This window comes from Ochotona curzoniae, unplaced genomic scaffold (genome assembly GCF_017591425.1).
Source record: "Ochotona curzoniae isolate NIBS_2020 unplaced genomic scaffold, NIBS_Ocur_1.0 scaffold_4763, whole genome shotgun sequence".
Lineage (NCBI taxonomy): Eukaryota > Metazoa > Chordata > Mammalia > Lagomorpha > Ochotonidae > Ochotona > Ochotona curzoniae.
This window is the reverse complement of record NW_024467123.1, coordinates 3525362-3542191: the sequence shown is the minus strand read 5'-3', so window position 1 is coordinate 3542191 and position 16830 is coordinate 3525362. Positions and strand designations below refer to the sequence as shown.

The 16830-nt window shown below is 41.4% G+C and overlaps 1 protein-coding gene across 12 annotated transcripts in view; it reads left to right on the top strand.

Moving 5' to 3' along the window:
• The first annotated feature begins 708 nt into the window (after positions 1–708).
• The window catches only part of MAPK8 (mitogen-activated protein kinase 8), a 39986-nt gene continuing 23864 nt past the window's right edge, over positions 709–16830 (top strand). For 11 of the 12 annotated variants that reach the window (XR_005882865.1, XM_040970535.1, XM_040970537.1 and 8 more), the window contains exons 1-4: positions 709–1002; positions 8007–8136; positions 11300–11358; positions 11450–11588. Coding sequence is in view for 11 of the 12 variants with exons in the window: in XM_040970535.1 (XP_040826469.1) it covers positions 881–1002; positions 8007–8136; positions 11300–11358; positions 11450–11588 (450 nt within the window). In the remaining variant the exon portion in view is untranslated. Of the gene's footprint in view, positions 1003–1729; positions 1766–8006; positions 8137–11299; positions 11359–11449; positions 11589–16830 lie in introns of those variants that run through there. The other variant, XM_040970536.1, reaches the window with a different exon arrangement.

Sequence of the window (16830 nt, the reverse complement as noted above, 5' to 3'; positions counted from 1 at the left end):
GAAATACACACCTTTTTAAACCCCCTTTGGTTTCCAGCAAGATAAGAAAATTAACCATAGGGTTCAAAAAGTTTGTTGAAAGTATGTATTAAAAGTATCTATGAGTCCAGTTTTTTTTTTTGCACCAAGATGTTTATTTAATTTCATTGAGCTTTCCATATTTTTTGAAGTTCTGGTATGCTGAGTGTTCCTTCTCCCTTTTGAGGCTTGTTTTTGCCTCCCCTGCTTCTCGCCCTTGCAGCCCTTGCAGCCCTTGCAGCCCTTGCAGCCCTTGCAGCCTCTGCGTGTGCTTCACATCCGGAAGTTGCTGTTTCAGAGGTCAGGCTGTCCACAGAGACAGTACTTCGGCCTCTGCCGCTTGTCAGGCAGGAAGGAGGCTTGCTAACCAGCTTAGGGACCTGCTCTTGCACTAGACACTGTGACTGTTAATTACTAAGGAATCAAGTTTGCTCAGTCTGTCGCAGCTGTTAAGGTTTCAGTACTCTAGCACTTTCATGTTCACTCAAAAGGATAGATTTTAATTTTAAACTGTGGATATCTTTTAAAACATTATTTGCAATAATCTGCTTTCAGTTTTTAAGTGAATTAAGAGTGTTTTAATAAAGCCATTGACTTCTGGTTTGGGGAAGCTGTTTATGCTAATAAGTTTTTAAAAATGATTATTTAAGTATGACTTGCTAACCAATGTTAAGTTTTTTTTTTCTTTTTCACTGTTTTTAGTGATCTTTTAACATGATCTTAGCAGCCTGTGTTAACTACCCAAACAGAGGATAAGGACTTCGATGATCAGACAAGCTCATATTGTTAACCATGTCTTCTTCTGTTTTGCAGCTTCTTGGTGGACATTTGGATGAAGCCATTACATTAATTGCTTGCCATCATGAGCAGAAGCAAGCGTGACAACAATTTTTATAGTGTAGAGATTGGGGATTCTACATTCACTGTCCTGAAGAGGTATCAGAATCTAAAACCAATAGGTTCGGGAGCTCAAGGAATAGTTTGGTAAGTTTTCACTTGTAAAATTAGGCCTTAGTCCTCTTTTGATGCCTTGGTAATTCAAACCTTGGTAAATAAACTTGCCTCAGAGCATTAAGTTAAAATGATAAAAATTGAGTGAAAGCTATAAACATGGCAACTTATTTTTATTTTTTATAAGCCATAAATATAAGCCAGGACTAACCATCCCTAAGTGTAAACTGTGATTAAATTCTTGGTCATAGGACATATAGAGACAGATAAATGTATCAAGAAAGGATAAGTGGCATGCTTGTTAATTCCATAATACATCTATTCCCATAACTGTGCAAGAAGTCTCACTTCATCATCACTTTCATGCTATAATGAAGCGGAAATTTCAGAAATCTTAATATACCCTAGGTAATAACAGAGCTAATATCCTCTCTCCAAATATGTTTCAAAACTTAAGTGTACCTTAAATTTATTTTATAAGCTAATTTGTACAAGAGGCCCAGGCTTTGTATAATTCTTTTGAAGGTGAAATGTAGACCACTCCTGGGGAGACTTCTAATGGTTCTAAGACATTAGGTTAGAAAATAGGTTAGTCTTTGGGATAATTAAAGCCACACTGAAGCATAATAATATCTTTTTAAAAATATACTTATTTATTTTTATTGGGAAGGAAGATTTATAGAGAGAAGGAGATAGAAAAAGATCTTCTGTTGGTTCACTCCTCAGGTGTCTGCAACAGCTAGGGTGGGACCAAGCTGATCTGAATCAAAGAGCGTCTTCTGGGTCTCCTACTCAGGTGAGGGTCCCAAGGATTTGGGATGTCCTCTACTGCTTTCCCAGAGCACAAGCAGGGAGCTGGATGGGAAGTAGCGCGACCTGGACATGAACCAGGGCCCACATGGGATCCTCGCACATGCCAGGGGAGGATTTAGCCACTAGACTACTGCACTGGGCCCATATTAAAGTTTTAGGGTCTGCTTTAAAAATCATGAGTGTTTAGGATTTAGCACATCTGCCAGGCCTCAAAGATTCTTGTGCATTTGCACCAAGAAATATGCATAGCGCTGTTCTTTGCAGCACTGTTTCTTTATGATAGCAAAAATGGAAGCAGCATCAGGCCTATCAACAGAAGAAAAATTTGATTTGGTAGGGATCTAATATGTGTGGAAATAGAACATAATATTTAAAATGAGCTTTAGTTGTGTTTATCAGCAAAGGCTAATCTCAGAAATGTTCAGTTAGGTTTAAAAACAAGCTGTTGATTTTATTTGTACAAACACACGCATATGTGCACATTGTTATACCATTTGTATGTAATATAAAATGTGCCAAACAATGCAACATATTTGTGGATATACACGTATGAGGAAAGGTCAAGGTAGGCACCCAAACAAGAGTGGGGGTATTGCTTACCTCTGGCAGAAAAAAATGCAAGTTGACTTTTTAAAATTTGTTTGGTAATTCATATTAGGGTAAAATGTTTAGATCTGTAAGTTTTGTATAACAAACACTGGTATTACTTCTTTTGTATTCTTGAAACAGTATTAAAAACTAAAAAGTGGCAGAGATTTTATGAGCTGTTGGCTGACTGTGTACGGTTGTAACTAAATACGTTGAACCAACCTCAGGTTTGATTTTTGGAGACTTACTCTCTGATGGTCTCTTGGTTTAGATTTTACCTCCGTGATTTACCAACCTTGTGACTTGTGGCAAATTTTTGCTTCTAAGACTATTTTCTCACTTAACATACAAACTTCTAAGGTTATCTTATTTTAAAAATAATAGAGTTTTGAAATTTCAACAAAGAATCAAGATGGCAGAATTGGATAAGGACACGTTTAGACAGACAGAGAAACATTAGCTAGTGTGAAGCAGAGAGGGCACATTCCTGGAAATAGGAGAGGACAGAATGACAGCAGAGGGGCACCTGGAGACTGACAGACACAGTCTGGTGTGGTGTTGCAGTGACTGATACCCCAATGGCATTCATTAAGTGACAGCAGTGAATGGTGAATGACACCAGCAACAAGGTGGGAAGGGATGTTCACTGGGAGTCAGGAGATAAACCCAGACAAAGAATTGCCCATCCTGCTGATGTGTTTGATTTGACCAGGAGCAGAGACAGAGCAGCAGGTCCCAGACAGGTAGTATAGGAACAGGGTGGATTTCACAGCCTACTCTGCCCTCGAGAGCCGAATGGGATACCATTTTGTATAGAGAGGCAAAGGCTGTTGGATAGAACTGCACATGCACTGGGCTGTGAGTGAACTCATTTCTGACTCAGTGAACTGCAACAGCATGGCATTCTATAGATTCCACCCAAGATAGGCCCAAGTAGCCCTCAGACCTGAAAGCGCAGATCAAGAACTCTAGTTGTGGTGCCATTTTGTACAATGTGGAAAAACTTTAAGACTGCAGAGACAACATTGAGCTGCACATGCACTGAACTGGATGCAGACTCACTGAGCTCAGTGCATTGCACTGGTCCCACAGGAAAATAACGCCGACTTTGGCATTATTTAGGTTGAAATAGGTCCGTGTGGCCGTCAGATCTAACAGCCAAACAGGCTCTGGCAAGATCAGCACCACCAACAATCTAGTATCTCCCTTATCCTGGGACCTGCTCTAACAAGAAGTGGGAGAAAGGTTGTATAGACAATGGTGCAGCCTCAGCACAATAGCACAGAAGCTGGGGCAATGCAGCTTGTAGTATAGGAACAGGTAATCTAACATAAGAGACCTTGGTGGAAATCTAACATAAGAACCCAGACCTGGAAGTCGCTGGAAGGAGTGGCACGAGTGATGCAAGCAAAGAGCCGTGTGCCAACCCCAGTAAGTAAAATCGAATTGCAGACCTGTGGGTGACACAGCTTAGAAACCTGTTGTTCTAAAGAGAAGAATCTGGTAACCAGAAGCACAATGACCAAGAGCAAAAGGAGAGACAAAAGCACAATGAATGTTACTGAAGACTCACCTGAAAATGAAGCAAATGCCTTTGCCAACCTCAAAGTCAGCAGAAGAATACATCAAGATAACGGGAGATACGAAATTCAAAACATTTGTTATAAAGCTTCTTATCAACACATAGAACAGGAGTTAAATAAATTTAAGGAACTTGTCACACAGGAAATGAATCAAATGAAAGCTGACATATCAGAAATGAAGAACACAGTGGAGTAGATTAAAAGCACAGTGGAGAGTTGCCAAAATAGAATGAAGCAAGCAGAAGAAAGAATCTCAGAATTGAAAGACATTTCCTGTCACCAGGAGGAAACAAAGAAAAGCTGGGAGCAGAGCTGGGTCAAGCTAAAACAAATTATTCAAGAATTTAAAGACACTATTAAGAGGTCTAATATAAACGTTGTGGCAGTCCCAGAAGGTGCAGAAAGAAAAGCTGGGATTAAAGGTGTAGTTAATGAAATAATAAGGGAAATTTTCCCCAATCTAGAGAATTGGGAAACAAGATCTAGGAGGGGCACAGAACTCCCAACAGGCTTGACCAAAAGCGATCTTCACCACGACACGTGATAGTCAAGCTCTCTTCAATCAAACATAAGGAAAAGATCCCTAGATGTGCATGTGAAAAAAAATCAATTGACAAATAAAGGAATGTCAATTAAAATCACAGGAGATCTCTGACAAGACACTCTAGAGGCCAGAAGAGAATGGAGTGACATATTCCAGATTCTAAAAGCAAAAAAAGTTGGCCCAGGATAACATACCCAGCAAAGCTTTCCTATGTCTTTGAAAATGAAATAAAGGGGCCCGGTGGTATGGCCTAGCGGCTAAAGTCCTCACCTTGAACGTGCCGGGATCCCATACAGGCGCCGGTTCTAATCCCGGCAGTTCCGCTTTCCATCCAGCTCCCTGCTTGTGGCCTGGGAAAGCAGTCCAGGACGGCCCAAGGCCTTGGGACTCTGTACCCATGTGGGATACCCGGAAGAAGTTCCTGAATCCTGGCTTCGGATCGGCATAGCATTGGTTGTTGTGCTCACTTGGGGAGTGAATCATCGGATAGAAGATCTTCCTCTCTGTCTTTCCTCTTCTCTGTATATCTGACTTTCCAATAAATAAATAAATCTTTTTTAAAAAATGAAATAAAATTCTTCCACAATCAAAAAAAGTTAAAAGAATATGCCTCTTCTAAACCTGCCCTATGAATGACGCTTAAAGCTGTTCTCTGGACAGAGAAGAGGAATAGCACCCACCCAAACCAAAGGCAAACGCAAAGAATGTCCCAGTAAAATAACAACAGAAGACTAAATCAGTGAACATCCCATTGTTAAAATGACAGGACCAAATTACCCCCCTTTCATATTAACTGTGAATGTAAATGGATTAGTCTCATCAATCAAGCATCATAGATTAGTAGATTGGATTTAAAAAAAACCACATATTTGTTGCCTGCAGAAGACACATCTCAAAACAAAAATCAGCAGAAACTATATCTCATGGATTTGCGTGTTTTTTTTAAAATTTCATTTCATTTCTTCAAAACACTTTCTTTTTCATTAAATTCTTCACTGACTCATAGGTCTTATAATAGCATCATTTTCTTCAAGGTCCTTGATTTTCATTTTTCAGTGACACATTAGTCATTCAGTAGCATGTTATTTAACTTCATGGTGATGTTCTAATTTTTCTTTTCTTCCTGTTGTTGATTCTGTTTTGTAGCTTTTCATTTAAGGGGATGTATAGTAACTGCGTAATGGAGACTGTCATATTCAGTGTCATGTTATTTAACTTCATGGCATTGTAAATTTCTATTTTTCTTCCTGTTGTTGATTTTGTATTGTGGCTTTTCATTTAGTGGATGTATAGTAACTGTGTAACGGAGACTATCATATGCAGATGTGAGCAGTATGCATCTCTATTTCCAGATCAAAAATGGACTTCCAATGAAACTGTTAACTGTATCTTGATGATAGGATGCTGAACTCTCTGCCATTGTCCATGTGTGCAATGATGGACACATGACTGTTTATGAAGACCTATTGTATAGTATATAGGGGAAGTCAGTGGAGGGGCGGGAGAGGGAACTTGGGGAGAGTGTAAGGGAAATCCCAGGGCCTATGGAACTGTATCATGAAATGATAATAATTTTAACATTTCGAAAAAGTGGAGTTTTAAAATACATGAATATTTCTGTCACCTTTTATCTTCATATTAGTGCACCTTGAAAAAAATTATTTAGAACATTGATTTGAAAGGGAGAGTGGCACAAAGGGGTGGTGGGAGGGGCAGAAAGAGACCTTCTACCAACTGGTCATTCCCCAAATGGTCACAACAGCCAGGGCTGGGCCAGGCTGGAGCCAGGAGCTGCATCCAGGTCTCACGTGGGTGCAGGGGCCCAAGCAGGTGCATCATCTGCTTCTGCTTTCCCTGGTGTGTTAGAGGGAGCTGGTTGGAAGGAAGGCATTCAGGACTGGACCCAGTGTTCTGATGGTAGATGCTTTTGCTTCAGGCACAATACTGGCTCCACGTTGTACATTTTGTAGCTATTTTTGAAAATTGCATTAGAAGGACTTTAATTCATTTTAATAAGCCCCTGTCCTAAGGAGTAAATATCTTCAAATTTTGCCTGAAGTAGTGATTTCTGTAAAAGTTTAGACAACTGTTAGGTAGACAACTATTTATACAAAAATTTTGAAACTGATTGTTATGTTACTCATACTATCAACTGAAGAAATCAAACTTTATTTGGGGCCTCTGAGCACTCAAGTAGTTATGAATTATGCAGATTTAAGAATTTGAAATCTGGTTTCCTTGTACATAAAATGGTGGAATCTGCTTGTATACCTTTGAACCTTCAGTGTTTAAAATATTTCTTATATTATGCAGATAAAGAATAAGCATGAATTGAATACGCAAAGATAAAATATCTAATTGTTGCATGATCCATATTTGCTCTCTTTTTTTAATTTGAGCAAGACATGTCTTAATGTGGCATTTTGAAATAAAGATTATTTATGTATTTTGATTTGTTTATGCGTTTGTGTATATGGCAGTAGTTTCCAGGGTATGGAATGTATAGATCTGTCCATTTATGCAGTATCAGTTGCTTGTTCTACACTATATTTGGTGTAAGATGAGAACATATCATTTATCAGTAACAACTGGTTTTACAAAGATTACATAAATAGGGACAGTTCTTTGTTGGTTCAGTGAAAAGCATGATTTCATGTCTTAATCTTCAGTTCTTGGCTTTGCTTTTAATTTTCTGGCTAACTTAAGCAAATTACTCAACTAGTGGTCCTGTGTTAGCACTGGCCAGTCTCAGTGATGGTGAACGTCTGTCAGTCATCAAATTCAGTAATTTAAAGACATTTTGCCTTATTTGTGCTGCATATTCTCTGACCTGTTTACATGTAGAACACCATTTGGTCATTGTTACAGGGTAGAAGAAGATAAGACTACTGAGTATGGTGTTCTATGCCCCAGTTATGAAGCAGTTTCAGAGATCATGAAATCTGCCATTCATGTTTATACCTTGACTTTTTTTTATAATAAATACCTTGACTTTTAGTTGCTACTCCAAAATACATTTTAAGGACTGCACATTTCATGAATTATAAAATATTTTATCCATACCTGTATATATACCGTCCTCTTTCTATATTCATTGTCTTATGTCCCAAGAATATAGGTCATGTGTTTAGATAGATAGTTTCAGTCAGCATTTTCAGTAGAGTTCATGACCATGTTTATGTTGCTTTTCCTCGATGTAAATGCAGGATGAAAGATTCATTTGTACTTTGCAGTGGATCTGAGTACTCAGTATTTGTGCTGTGGGTGCTCACTGCATGTTAGGTGGATCTGGAGGGACACAGAATAAACGAGCAGGGTTTGTCTTCGCGGTCTGTTAACGTCTTCAGGAATCATTGCTGTACATTGTTTCCGTGAGCTGTAACAGCACAGTGTCACATAGATAGGAAAGCAGTCTGTCTTGGGAGAAAATGAGGAATCTGCATGAAGTGTTTATTCAGTGTTTACAGATCTTAAGTTTGTTGTGTTTTGTTCCGGGTTTCCTATTACAGTGCAGCTTATGATGCCATTCTTGAAAGAAATGTTGCCATCAAGAAGCTGAGCCGGCCGTTTCAGAATCAAACCCATGCTAAGAGAGCCTACAGGGAGTTGGTTCTTATGAAGTGTGTTAATCACAAAAATGTAAGTGAACATTTTACATTACGTTCAGGTGATAGCAATATTATTTATGGCTATCAGAGACCATTTAAATAGCGAGACTTCAGATTATTCTTCTGGATTGAAACATTGCATAAAGGGTATTTAATATATCTACAATGTAGTTTTTTTTGTTAAATTTATTAAATGATATTAAAAGAAAGTTCTGAAATTTAGGTTGTGCAATTTTCTGACACTAATTTAAAGGAAGAGTTTTAAGGAGGTAAGTTTTAGAAATTATTTTATTGGAGCTGGATTCATCTAGTTTGTAGTTTTTTAAAGGTTTATTTATATATTTGGAAAGCAGAGTTAGAAAGAGAGAACTGTCTGCTGGTTCACTCTCCTAATGGGTGCGATGGTTGGAACTTGGCCTGCCTGAAGCCAGGAGCTAGGAGCTAGGAGCCTGTTCCAGATCTTCCTTGGGGGAACAGGGGTCTGAGGCCTTGGGCATTCCTTTAGCACTCAGATCCATTAGCAGGGAACTGGATAGGAAGTGGAGCAGCAGGTACTCGAACTGACATCCATGTGGGATGCCAGTGCCACAGGCGGTGGCTTTACCCATATGTCACAGCACCAACCCCTAGTTTGTTTTTCACTAGGCTGACATTTCAGAAATACTGTAGCCTTGTGAATGGAGATGGAATTGTTCCCCTTTTAGTTTGATATTGGGACTTTGTTTAATCATACTGAACGTGAAATTCAGTTCACTTTTTCTTGATGGCAATGCTCCCCCATCACTTTAGATGGAGAACAGTGCAGGTGAAGCAGCATGACAGATGTTTTTAAATATTTGAAGGGAATTGTAAAGACATTTCTAGATAAATTTTCTAGTGATTATAACGACTTAACATAGCATTTTTGTTCATTTTCAGGACAGGCTTTTTTTTTTACGCTTACATTTAAGTATGTGAATACCTTTGTAGTTATGTTAATGGAATGATTTCTGCAGATGTAGGGAAAATAACCTGAGAGTGAATTATGCCAGGGGCAGTTGTGTCAAGCATAAAACGAAAAGATTCTGGCGGGAGGCATTTATGGTGTTTGTCCCAAGTAAATTATAAAATATGGTTCTTTCTAACATTAGCCTCTGTGTAATGGTTACTGATGTTGACATGAAGCGGAAGAAATCCATAAAATTAACCTGTAGAGACTGAACCAGGGGAGGGTGAGCTTAAAGTGTTGTTTGGAAGTTAGAAATAAAGCGCAAACAATCATAAAGGGTTTAGAAGTTAGTTGTCACATAATAGTGGCTGCACGTCTCCGGGAGATTTCTATGAACTTTATTAAACTGGGAAGACTTTGGGGAAAAATAAACCTAAAGATGCAGTAAATTGTTCACAGTAAAGAGAATTCCAGAGAGGAAGAGTTGCACGCACATGGCCCAGAGACATGCAAATGTTAGTCAGTGTAGGAAGAATTTGTGGAGTCCATTCTTGTTCCAGGTAGGAGCCAGATACACTGCTTAGCAGCATTTTGCCAGTGCAGAGTCTCTTCTGCTTCCATAGCCGTGGATCCAGGGTCATGACCATTGCTGTGGTGGCATTGCTTGGTTTTTCCTAAGGGAGAGCTGTCCCTACCTCCCCAGCATGGTTGACTACAAATAAAAATGGTTACATGGATGAAGTGGAGCCTGTGGGTAACATAGCTGGCACAAGGCACGTAAGCAGTGCTCCTGACACTTGGAAGAGTGCTGGATGCTGAGAACATTTGTTCAGTGAATGAAAGAAACTGTGTGTGAGGAAACTAGGATAGGAATGTTTGTTACCTGAATTTTTTTCCTACTTAATGAGTGGATTTTTCCAGAGTAGATTGCCTTTTGAACAGTTCCACATCTGCCTGGGTCATCTCTTCGTTGGCCTAAACATCACCTGTTTTTCCTACCACCTTTAGCAGTGGTTTAGGGTTTCCTTTTTGAGCCTGGTGGCTTCTCTCAGGGCGCACATGGTCCTGTGTCAGATGGAGTCCTCTATCCGTAGCTGAGGCATGCTGCCTCCTCAGTTGTGGGCATTTGAATCCTGTTTGCAAATCTGTTTGACTCGCGTTGCCTAAGCAGGGGATTCCTTGTCATGGGACTGCTAACTGAGCATAGTTAAATAACCAGTTTCTAAATGACCAGGCTTTATTATTATCTTTTAATTTTGGAGAATTAATTTATGGCACTTATTTCCATCTGTTGACAAGGTTTTTTAAAGAGTGTTTTTTAGAATGGTTTTAGGTTCACAGAAACATTGATGGGCAGATAGAGTCCCCGTTATGCCGTGCTCCCCAGCACTCACAGGATCTCCCAGGCCGCCAGAGTGGCGCATTTGTTAGAACTGATCCTCACTGACGCATCATCATTCAGAGTCTGTGCTTGTGTTATGGTTTATTTTTGTGGTTTTTTTTTTTGTTGTTGTTGTTTTGTTTTGTTAAAGATCGATTCCATTTTCATTTGAAAGAGTTACAGAGAAAAGAGACACAGAAAGTGAGGTCTTCCACCCCGATACACACCCCGTGTTGCGTCAGTGGATGGAGCCAGAAGCTTCTTCCAGCTGTAGGGGCACCAGTGCTTTGAGCTGTTTTCTGCTGCTTTCCCAGGCCGTTCTCAAGGAGTTGGGCCCAAAGTGGAGCAGCTGTGCCTTGTGCCAGTTTCTGTGTGGGCTGCTGGTGTGAGCAGCCGCAGCCTCACCACATGTCGCAGCGCCCGCCGCTCATACTCTCACCTTCAGAGTGCTCTCTCTCCATCTCTTCCTTCCCCAGCTGTGTATGCTTTAGTGTGTAAAATATAAGGGGGGGGGCGGGTGTTGTGGTACAGCAAGTTAAACTGCCACCTGGGACACCGCATCCCGTTGCACAGTGCCTGGTTTGAACCCTGGCTAATCTGCCATCCTGCTTCTGATGTAGTTGCCTGCTAATTTGCATCTTGGAAAGCAACAGATGATGGCCAAAGTACCTGAGTGTCTGCCACTCTTGTGGGAGACCTGGATGGAATGAAGGGCTCTCTGCCTTTCTAATAAATAAGAGTAAATAGGTGGTTAAAAAAAAATAAGAGATTTAAAGATTTTAAACTAAGGGTGTTTTTGTTAAGAAAAAAATTTCATGTATTTGCAGTTGTGAAATGAGAATAATAGGCGGCAGTTTCTGATGCTTCTGTTTGCTTTTAACACAGATAATTGGCCTTTTGAATGTTTTCACACCACAGAAATCTCTAGAAGAATTCCAAGATGTGTAAGTGTGGCAATTACAGCTTTATTATGTTAGTACATATTCTTAGATTGTTGCTGTACTCCTTAGTTGTCATCTTTTTCCACCCATGAAGTTACATAGTCATGGAGCTCATGGATGCAAATCTTTGCCAAGTGATTCAGATGGAACTAGATCACGAAAGAATGTCCTACCTTCTCTATCAGATGCTGTGTGGAATCAAGCACCTTCACTCCGCTGGAATTATTCACCGGGTTAGTAGAAAAAGCTCTCATCGTTTGTTTGAATCATTGAGGTGAAAGTCATGTAGCAGAGTGAACTGTTTTAAAGTTTACAGATCAGCCTTGGTACATTTACAGTGCTCTGTGCTACCTATATCTGATTCTGTGCTATTTTCACCCCCTGGAAGAAAAGTTCACTTCCACTTTTTATTTGGAGAGTTTAATCCATCTGTCTGTTTGAGTAATTATTAGGAAGGAAAAGGTTATTTACTGTTTGTTTCCTAAATGTATTTAATTTTTCAGTTGCCTTATGCTTTCTTTTGTGTCCATTGATTTTTTTGGTAGTAGTGTACCATTTTTCTTCTCTCGTTTTCTTTCTCGGCAATTTTCTTAGCTGCGTAATCTTGGGGATTACATTTAACCTCAAAAACTTAGAGCAATCTGTTTTGACTTATTGTTGCCTTAGCTTCATATGCCGAAGTCTGCTTGGTAGTCTAGTCTGTCTTTCCCATTTTACATTATTGCTGTCACAGGTTATGTATTTGTAAACTATGTGCCAGTTGTAATTTATAATTAGTATTTCATGCATGTGAATTAATTCATATCAGAAAAAAATAGAAGCTAAAACCATAAAGTGTGGTAATAGTGGCCTTTGTAATTACCAGGTAGTTCATCTAGCAGTACCTTTACCTCATCGTCTGCTGCCCTTTCGTCTCTGCCCGAATCCCTGCTGTCGCCTTTGTGGGCGATTGTGCGAAAGTGGCCTCCTTTGCCTTTATCTCAGACTGTCCGAGTTTGTCCTTCACGTTTGAGGGATACGTTGGAGAGATTTCACCCTTTGGCGTAGCAGGGTTTTCCCCTAGCACTCTAAGTGTGTCATTCAATCACCCGTCAGCCTCTGTGTTGTCTGGTGAGAAATCATCTGTTAAATTTGGTGAAATCTCTTGTAACTAACAAGTTACTTCTCTCTGACTGCTTTTGAGGTTCTTTTATTTCTTGTGCTTTACTGATTCGATTATGTCTTAGTGTAGATGATCTTTGTGTGTATCCCGCTTAGAATTCTTTGAGCAAATTAAATGGGTGGATTTGTTTCTTTCATCAAATTTAGAAAATTGTAAGTCATTTTTCCCCCTCTCCTCCCCCTTTGCTTTTGCAGTTCTCCTTACCCAGGGTTAGTATGCCTGGCCGTGTGTAGGGTATTCTTTTGTAAGTTTAACGCTTTCTCTTAGGTAGCATTGAATTACTCATTTCCATTACAGTATTTTAAACAATGCCCTCTGTCTAGCCTAGGGTCCCACACAGAAAATATGGCTACTGTCTTCAAGACCCGGGCCCAGCCTGAAAGGGGGTGGGGAAAGGCTGTGTAAGATGGCACATCTATTCCTACTTTTTCCCCAGCCTTTTAGATAGTGATACCGTAATTGTTACATGTACAGTTCAGTGCTATCAAATACATCGCTAATGTTTTGAAACTGTCACCACCATCAATCCCCAGACCCCTTTTCATCTTGTAAAACTGAAATTCTTAGACCTCTGAAACAGAAGCTCCAACTACTCTCTCCCCCTAATTTCTGGGAACCATCTCATAGAAGTAGAGTCACACACAGTTTGCCTTTTTGTGGCTGACATACTAACTGAATGTGCACAGGTTTATGCATTTCGTAGTATGTATGTTAGAAATGATGCTAAACCATATTTTGTTTCCCCGTTTCTCTGACAGTGGATACTTGAGTGCCTTTCACGTTTTAGCTGTTGTGAATAGTCTGCTGTGGCAAGGGCTTATAAGTATATCCTGCTGTGTTTCCGGTCATAAAATCGAGTGATTACCAGAGTTGTGCTTCTTACCTGAGAGGACTTCTGAAAGCTCATGGAGGGAGGATGGAACGAATCCACTCTAGTAGAGTGGATCAAGACATCACTGTCTCGGGCACAGCACCATAGCATAGTGGTTAAAGTCCTCGCCTTGCACATACCAGAATCCCATATGGTCGCCAGTTCTAATCCCAGCAGCCCTGCTTCCCATCCAGCTCCCTGCTTGTGGCCTGGGAAAGCAGTTGAGGGAGGCCCAAATCGTTGGAACCCTGCCCCCATGTGGGAGACCTGGAGGAAGCTCCTGGCTCCTGGCTTCGGATCGGCGGGTTCCCACTGTTGCGCTCACTTGGGGAGTGAATCATTGGATGGAAGATCTTCCTCTCTGTCTCTCCTCCTCTCTGTAAATCTGACTTTCCAATAAAAAATAAATAAATCTTTAAAACAAAAAAATCACTGTCTCATATTAGAGAACCAGTTGGAGTTCTAGCTGTTCTGCTTCTGACCTAACTCCCTGCACATGTGTGTAGTAAAGCATTGGATGATAGTTGAAGTATTTGGGTCCCTGCCACCCACATGGGAAATCTGGCTCCAGGCTTTGGCCAGGTCAGTCTCCCACCGCTGGCCAGTGCAGTCATTTGAGGAGTAAATAAGCATTTGGACAATCCGTTCTCTCTTTTTCCTCCCTCAGTCCCCCCCTCCCCCGGCTCTGTCATTCTGTATTTCAGATAAGTACTTTTTTAAAAAAATTACTTATTTTTACTTGAAAGACAGATTTATAGATAGAGGGAGAGAAAGAGCTCTTTCATCCATGGATTTACTCCCCAAATGGCCAAACAGCCAGACCTGAGCTGATCCAAAGGCCTCTTCCAGGTCTCCCACGTGGGTGCAGGGACCCAAGGACTTGGGCCATCCTCCACTGCTTTCCCAGGCCACAAGCAGAGAGCTGGATGGAAGGTGGGGAAGCCAAGACACAAACTGGTGCCCATATGGATCCTGGCATCACAGTGCAGAGGATTAGCCAGCTATGCCACTACACCAGCCCCCTAATGGAGCTGTAAGCAGCGTAATGTGAATTTCTTTAAGTGGAAGAGTTATAGCTCTTTTATCTTTGTGATCCATTACTCAGAATCTGCTTGAGGTAGAGCTGATAAAGGTCTGGATTTTGTTTGCTTTGAAAATTATTTAGTTTTGGGCCCGGCGCGGTGGCGCAAGTGGTTAAAGGTCCTCGCCTTGCACGCCCGGGATCCCATATGGGCGCCGGTTCTAATCCCGGCAGCCCCGCTTCCCTTCCAGCTCCCTGCCTGTGGCCCGGGAAAGCAGTAGAGGACGGCCCAAAGCTTTGGGAACCTGCACCCGCGTGGGAGACCCGGAAGAGGCTCCTGGCTTCGGATCGGCGTAGTATCGGCCCGTTGCGCTCACTTGGGGAGTGAATCATCGGACGGAAGATCTTCCTCTCTGTCTCTCCTCTCTGTATATCCGCCTTTCCAATGAAAAAATAATAAAAAATAAATCTTTAAAAAAAAAAAAAAAAAGAAAATTATTTAGTTTTACTGATGTCAGATCTGTCAAATGCAAACTTTCCAATTTAATGAGAATACAGGCCAGGTAGACCAGAAAGAAAGGAACGGTAGATGACAGATGATAGTTGGCATCCAGTCTTAGGGCTGGTTTGGAGTGCACAGTTGGTGGCCTGTCTGCTGTGCTGGTCTGAGATGGTCCAGTTAGTAAAATAAGCTGACCTTTTGTCTTCCCGGGTTTCAGAGCAAGTCAGGTTGGGGGTGAGTTTCTGTATGGTCACTCAAAAACCCGCTTTGAATGCATAGCACTGCAGTGTTCCGATGGCTGCTGATCGCTACATCAGGGAGAGAAAGCTTAGGGTGGAGGGGGTGGGCGGCGAGTACACTGGCTTTGCTGCTCCTGAGCCTAGAAGCCACACACACTTCTGCTTGGGGTCCATCGGCAGAACCAGCTTCTAGAACTTGCCTGATTATGAGGGAGTTGAGAAATGGGGAGCAGCAGATGAGAACAGTTGGGAACATTGGGCTTTCAGACATTGCTGCCTTCTGTAGGCAGACATTCCACTCTGCATTCTGTACCTCATGAGGAGAGATGAGGCAGAGTCCTGTTTCATCAAGCCTTTAGTCCCGAGTAATGCATAGTAGAGACACATCAGGTCTGGACATTGCTGATTTTGATCCAGGAACATAGGAAATCGATTTTGGAGTGACCACAAATGGGCCACTCCATGCTGCTCTCACACGCCTTAGATCGGATGGTCGGTAGGATGGATCAGTGTAACCCCCACAGCTCCCATTTGAAACCTGAATCACGCGCTCAGTGATGAGTTGTGAGTGCTGTGCGATTGCATCGGCAGTCCCTGTGGGTCCTGTACCAGGCTGTGAGAGATGAAGGCTTGATGAGGCCCTCAGCCGTCTCTTGGAGAGGGTCCACTGCTGTGCCTCTGGGCTACCCATTCTCCTTGGATGCCTGTGGAGGCAGTTTTGGGAATGTGGACTGCTGGAGGGCTTCTCAATTTTCTCAGCCTCCTTCCGGTTTCTCAAAGACCCTCAACCTTGCCTTTGCTGATACTTTTGGCCAAATAATTCTTTGGAGGGCCTGCCCTGATCATTGTGAGGTATTCCTCAGCATTCTTGGCTTCTATCTCTTAAATGCCAGTAGCACGCCAGTCGCGATGACCAAAAATGCTTCCTGACAGTCCCTAATATTAAGAGGAAGGCAAAGTTGCTGCACATTGAGAACTGCTTTTTAAAGTATAGAATGTCACAAATGTAACTTTTTTGGTGGTATAGCTAGCTTTTCTCAGAAGCTTTAGAAGCAGCTTTATTAGCTTTATTAGACTTATTTTCTTTATTGGAAAGGTAGATCAGCTTTATGAAAAGGAGAAACAGAGATCTTTCGTCTGCTGGCTCACTCCCCAAATGGCTGCAGTGGCCATAGCTGAGCCAGTCTGAAGCCAGGAGCCTCTTCCAGCTCTCCCATGCAGGTGCAGGGTTCCAAGGCCTTGAGCCATCCTCGACTGCTTCGCAGGCCGTTAGCAGGGAGCTGAATAGGAAATGGAGCGGGACGTGAACTGATCCGTATAAGATCCCAGCACTTGCAAGGTGAGGATTTAGCCAGTGAGCCATTGCGCTGAGCCCTAGAGTTCCTTTCAGAGTACATTTGCTAACTTAGAGTCCCTCTAGTTTTGAACTTAATGAAGACCTTATTGTGAGTCTTAAGCTTTAAGTTTTAAGCTTGAGTCTTAGTCTGTTTTAACCTTTCAGGCCGAGAGTTTTATCAATTTCAAGGTTTTATAGATTTTTTTCATATTCTAGTGTCCAGAATTGCTGTATGAAAAAATATGCATAGAAAGAAAATCCCGTGTTAATCATGTTTTTTTTTTTTTTTTTAAAGATTTATTTTTATTATATTTTATTGGAAAGGCGGATATACAGAGAGGAGA